The 5,008-nt window shown below is 39.0% G+C and overlaps 1 protein-coding gene across 1 annotated transcript; it reads right to left on the bottom strand.

Annotated features, from left to right (window-relative positions):
• Positions 1-2,738: 2,738 nt before the first annotated feature.
• Positions 2,739-4,103, bottom strand: LOC311277905 (uncharacterized protein). The gene is made up of 3 exons (XM_084388383.1): positions 3,708-4,103; positions 3,309-3,632; positions 2,739-3,223 (listed from the first exon to the last, which is right to left on the bottom strand). Exons 1-3 carry the CDS (start codon positions 4,017-4,019, stop codon positions 2,909-2,911), a joined length of 951 nt encoding a protein of 316 aa, XP_084244509.1. The 5' UTR covers positions 4,020-4,103; the 3' UTR covers positions 2,739-2,908.
• Between the last annotated feature and the right edge of the window lie 905 nt (positions 4,104-5,008).

Below are 5,008 nucleotides of genomic sequence, written 5' to 3'. Positions count from 1 at the left end.
GATATGCAAGCTCTGTACTGCTAATTTTAAGCATTATTTTATTTATTTAATTTTTTTTATCCTTTTGTATTATTGTAATGCAGATTATATACCTAGATAGAAAGGTGACTAATGCAATAATGAGTTGTCAATGAAATTTTGATGAAAGCCAGCAACATACGAGTAGTGACAGTGACAATGAACTTAACATTGATTTGTAGTTGATGACCACAAGATCGTGTGTACTTCTCAGTAGTCTAAGTTGCTCCCAACCATGGTCCTGGAGTAACGGCAGTTGTCGGCAGAGTTCAAATTAATAAACAGAGATATTATGATCGCAGTAAAGAAAATCTGGTGTTTGAAAAGTCTCGACAGGTTTGATATTAAACCTTGTGCAGTGTCGAAAACCCTGTAACACCTTTTGTGTTCCCAGTCAAAAATGACCGGCCTTTTAAGAATTGCTTGTAAATCTCTCGTTACGCTATATGCTATATTATCACCATATTGGAGTGAAAAAAGCATTATTTGTGAATAAATTTGTCAATATTCAACAAAATATGGAAACATTTTAGCTGTTTATCACTAGTGTGCATTAATGTTTATTCAGGAAGTTTGTTTTGAAATGCTTTTATTTTGTACAAAATGGCACAAAGTCACACTTGTGGTGTTCCCGGTCAAAAATGACCAACCTACAAAAAATATTAAGTAGCTTATAAATCTCTCATTTGATATATTATCACCATATATTGGATTCAATCTTTATATCAACTTGTTTTGTTACAATTAGGACAGGTTTTGTATTTATTTTTGAAACTGATGGATCGTATGCCATTTGTTTTGATCTACTTTTTACTCCTTTGGAAATTCAGGTTTAGTTTATTTGCTACACAAGTTCGCTTTTAAGTTTGTTTGAACACTTCCATCTTCTAAACCTGGTTATTAATGAAATAATATGCAATAATGAATGATATATAGATATGGATATATATAAAAAGTATATTCTATTATGTAATAATAATATTGATTATTATTCATACTCTCTTGTCATAATTTGCCTTGCTGCCAGTGGCTACAAGAGGCAGGTAGGCTTCTTCCTACTTCTGGTTGTAAACTGAAGCCGACATACGGTCTTAATGGCAATTTTTCGCTGAACCCTCTCTCCCCAACACTGCACATTTTAGGAGCCATTTACACAAAAACTTTTTTAACTAAAAACTTTTTATGTGATATGGCTGTTCCTTTACAAGACAACAGCGTTTTGGGGGCCTGAAAGCACAAATGTTTAATTGAAAATGGGATTCAAAGTGCAAGTTTTTGAAAACAATATTGTTATAATCTCAGGCGCATGCATATTATGTGTTCAGTCTATAGGCAGGTAAGCCAACTACTGGCCTGGCATGAATAATGCAGCGTTTTTATTTTTAGTGTTTTTGCGGATCCATGTGAATGGGTATCGTTTTGACAACATTGTCATCTGCACACAAAAAACGCAAAGGAAAACCTTTTCCATTTTAAAGGGTTAGTTCACCCAAAAATGAAAAATTACTCACCCTTATGTTGTTCCCACCCCGTACGAGTTTTGTTCGTCTTCGGAACACAAATTAAGATATTTTTTATTAAATCTGAGATCGGTCTCACTCCTCCATAGGCTTCTCTGTAATTGAAACTTGCCGGCCCAGAAAGTTAGTAAAGACAATGTTTAAAATATTCCAAGTGACTACAGTGGCTCAAACTTAAGTTTATCAAGCGACGAGAATACTTTTTGTGTGCAAAAACAAACAAAAATAACGACTTTATTCAACTATTCATTTTCTTCTGTGTGGGCCTCTGAGTGAGTTCACGTTGTGTAACAGCGCAGCTCTTCTGGATTGTACGACAGAACGTAGGCTCACTATTGGCTGACGCTGGTCATGTGTGTGATGCGTGTTATGCTGGCCAATAGTGAGCCTATGTTCTAACATACAACCCAGAAGCACTGCGCTGTTACACTACTAGAAGCCTATGAAGGAGTGAGCCAGCTCTCAGATTTAATCAAAAATATCTTAATTTGTGTTCCGAAGATGAACGAAAGTCTTACGGGGTTGGAACAACATGAGGGTGAATTTTCATTTTTGGGTGAACTAAGCCTTTGGCCCCGTTTACACGTACATGGTTATTTTGAAAAACTGAGACATTTCCCTTCGGTTGTGACCCTCGTTTACACGCAAACAGAGAATTCGCCTCTGAAAACGATTCTTTCTAAAAACTCCGGCCAGAGTGGAGATTTTGGAAAACTCTGTTTGCACGTTTGCATGTAAACTGAGAAAAACTGAGTTTTAGGCAGTCGACGTCACAGTATGCGACAGAACTTGCACTGTGTCAAAGGTGCGACCTATATTTTCGGGATTCTGATTGGCTAACATGGGCTTGAGCTTCTCGTTACACTGCCATCTACAGGTTTGGCATGCTCTTGACGGCATATACACTTTTCTGAAAACGGAGAGGGTGAAATGTCCGTTTATGAAAATAACCGGCCACGTGTAAACGTGGCCTTTAAGTACATCGTTGTCGTGTAAACGTGCCCTCAGATATCATACACCTGATTGAACTTTTCAGCTCGCTAGTAAAGACGCCCAAGACCTCAGATCTAAATTACCTCCACTGGTCTAAATGATGCTTCCAAACACTGCAGAAAACTATGATTCCCTATTTGTAAAAGAGGTAAGAGATTGTAGAGATTGAAGAGAAGATGGAAGAGATTGTAAATCGACCCCTTCAGTGTAAACACCTCTTTGTAAATATAAAATTATTTTATTTTAAAACAAGACACATGGTCTATTTATAAACATACGTATATACATATGTACAGGTAAAATGTTTAAGAAGTATTGTGTGGTGTGTTTTTTGAGAAAAAAAAAAGAAGAAAAAAAAAGTGTAGTCTTTTTACAGTTCATTTGGGCACTGCAGAGTCGCACTCCACCATTTGCCACTTGAAGAGCACTTGTGAGATCTCCAAACGGGCATGGGCTTTGTTCCTTGTCGTCATTTTGGAGAGCGTCCTCCCCACCATCTTCCCAAAACACATATCTTCGTCGTCAAACCCTCTCTCTTCGACATAGTTGCTTAAGCGGGCCTCAACTGTTTCTTGCACCTGTGTGAACTGGTCGCTCTTCTGATTCTGCTCCATGGTATTGTCAGACAGGTCTGAGGCCACACACTCCAGCTTCAGTGTGTCCAGAGAATCAGAACCATAACTAAACTCGTTCTGAAATAATAACAACAAACAAGGTCAGAAATGCACAGTACCGTCCGTCAGCATAACATAACTAAAACACAACACATTTGCTTACCAGTTTTTCAACGTTGGAGTCTGTCTCTCTGTGTTTGATGAATTCCGAGAGCCAGCCGAGCATAAACACAATCGGGGGTACTCTTTTACCCCCCGCATCACCGCTCTTTCCCTTCAACATCTTTGCAGCTTTGACATATCTATCGCGGAGATATTTCCACCTCTGTCGACAGAATGTTTCGTCCTTGTCAAGCGCCAGGGCAATCTCTCGCCACGAGTTACAAGCCACATGCGCATCTTTATAGTCTCTTAGGCTGGAGTTATACAAATGCGCGTACTTTCTGACCTCCTCGCACAATATCTCATCCAAGTATCTAAACTCGTTCTGAAATAACAAAAAAGGTCAGAAAGGCACGGTACGTTCTTCATAGTTTGAACACAGCACATTTGCTTGACTTACCAGTTTATTACCGGTGGAGTGTTTGATGAATTTCGAGAGCCAGCCGAGCATAACCACAATCCGCGGCATTGTTTTTGTATCCCCCGCATCGCCGCTCTTTCCCTTCAGCATCTTTGCAGCTTTGACATATCTGTCGCGAAGATATTTCCACCTCTGCCGACAGAGTATTTCGTCCTTGCCAAGCGCCTGGGCAATCTCTCGCCACGAGTTACAAGCCATATGCGCATCTTTATAGTCTTTTAGGCTCGAGTTGTACAAATGCGGGTACTTTCTGACCTCCTCGCACAATATCTCGTCCTCATAACTTTCCATTGATGTAACACGCGTTTCTGTCTCTTCTGTTTATTTTTATTTTTCTTCGACTAACGTTACTTTATGTATTAACGATCATGGGGCACTTGTTGCCACCTTGTGGACAAACTAATATCGGGCAAAACTATTATTGTGCATGTGCGACCAGGGGCCGTATTCACAAAGAATTTGATCTCAGCACTAGTCCTAATAAAAGTTCCTAGCAATGAATTTTACCTCAAAACCTATTCGCAAAACAATAAAGAGCAAGTTTTACTTTTAACTCTAAATGTAAGAGTAGGCAGGGTTAATTGACCTCGTTGCTGGATGATGTCACTTTTTATGAGTAGGCCTACACATTCTTTTAAATCGCACACAAGGGTTTATTACAAATATCTTTAACAAACTTGGTGGCCTGTGTTCCCTATTGAAGTGCAGTTTCAATGCCTGGTAACAAGATACCCATTTCCTTATACCAAATTTTCCTTACCAGTGCCTTTTCTCTTGGAAACTGAGTTTAGTCCACAGCTTTTCTCTGTCCAAAACTCTCCTCTGGAACAACTCTGATAAAGCTGTTAGCAATAAGTCACATTTCTTTCTTTTTGGTTTAACTTTAAAGGGTTAGTTCACCCAAAAATGAAAATTCTGTCAGTAATTACTCACCCTCATGTTGTTCCAACCCCGTAAGACCTTCGTTCATCTTCGGAACACAAATTAAGATATTTTTGATTAAATCTTAGAGTTGTCTAACTCCTCCATAGGCTTCTAAGGAACCGAAACTTGCTGGCCCAGAAAATGTATTAAAGACATCGTTAATATAGTCCAAGTGACTCCAGTGGCTCAATCTTAAGTTTATAAAGCGATGAGAATACTTTTTGTGCGCAAAAACAAACAAAAATAACGACTTTATTCCACTTTTCATTTCCTTCTCTCTGGGCCTCGGGTCTTTTCGCGTAGTGTTTAAGCGTAGTGCATCTGTGTTGCACGTCACCACGTATCACACATGACCA

This window comes from Rutilus rutilus, assembly GCF_951802725.1.
Source record: "Rutilus rutilus genome assembly, chromosome: 19".
Taxonomy (NCBI): Eukaryota; Metazoa; Chordata; class Actinopteri; order Cypriniformes; family Leuciscidae; genus Rutilus; species Rutilus rutilus.
Note: the sequence above shows the minus strand (reverse complement) of the source record. Positions and strands in the feature narration are given on the sequence as shown.

Excerpts from the sequence above, each read along its gene's own strand:
- LOC311277905 (XM_084388383.1), bottom strand. The coding sequence starts at position 4,019 with ATGGAAAGTTATGAGGACGAGATATTGTGCGAGGAGGTCAGAAAGTAC. Across the intron at positions 3,633-3,707 it reads ACTCCACCGGTAATAAACTG|AACGAGTTTAGATACTTGGA; the intron begins GTAAGTCAAGCA and ends TTGTTATTTCAG. Across the intron at positions 3,224-3,308 it reads ACTCCAACGTTGAAAAACTG|AACGAGTTTAGTTATGGTTC; the intron begins GTAAGCAAATGT and ends TTATTATTTCAG.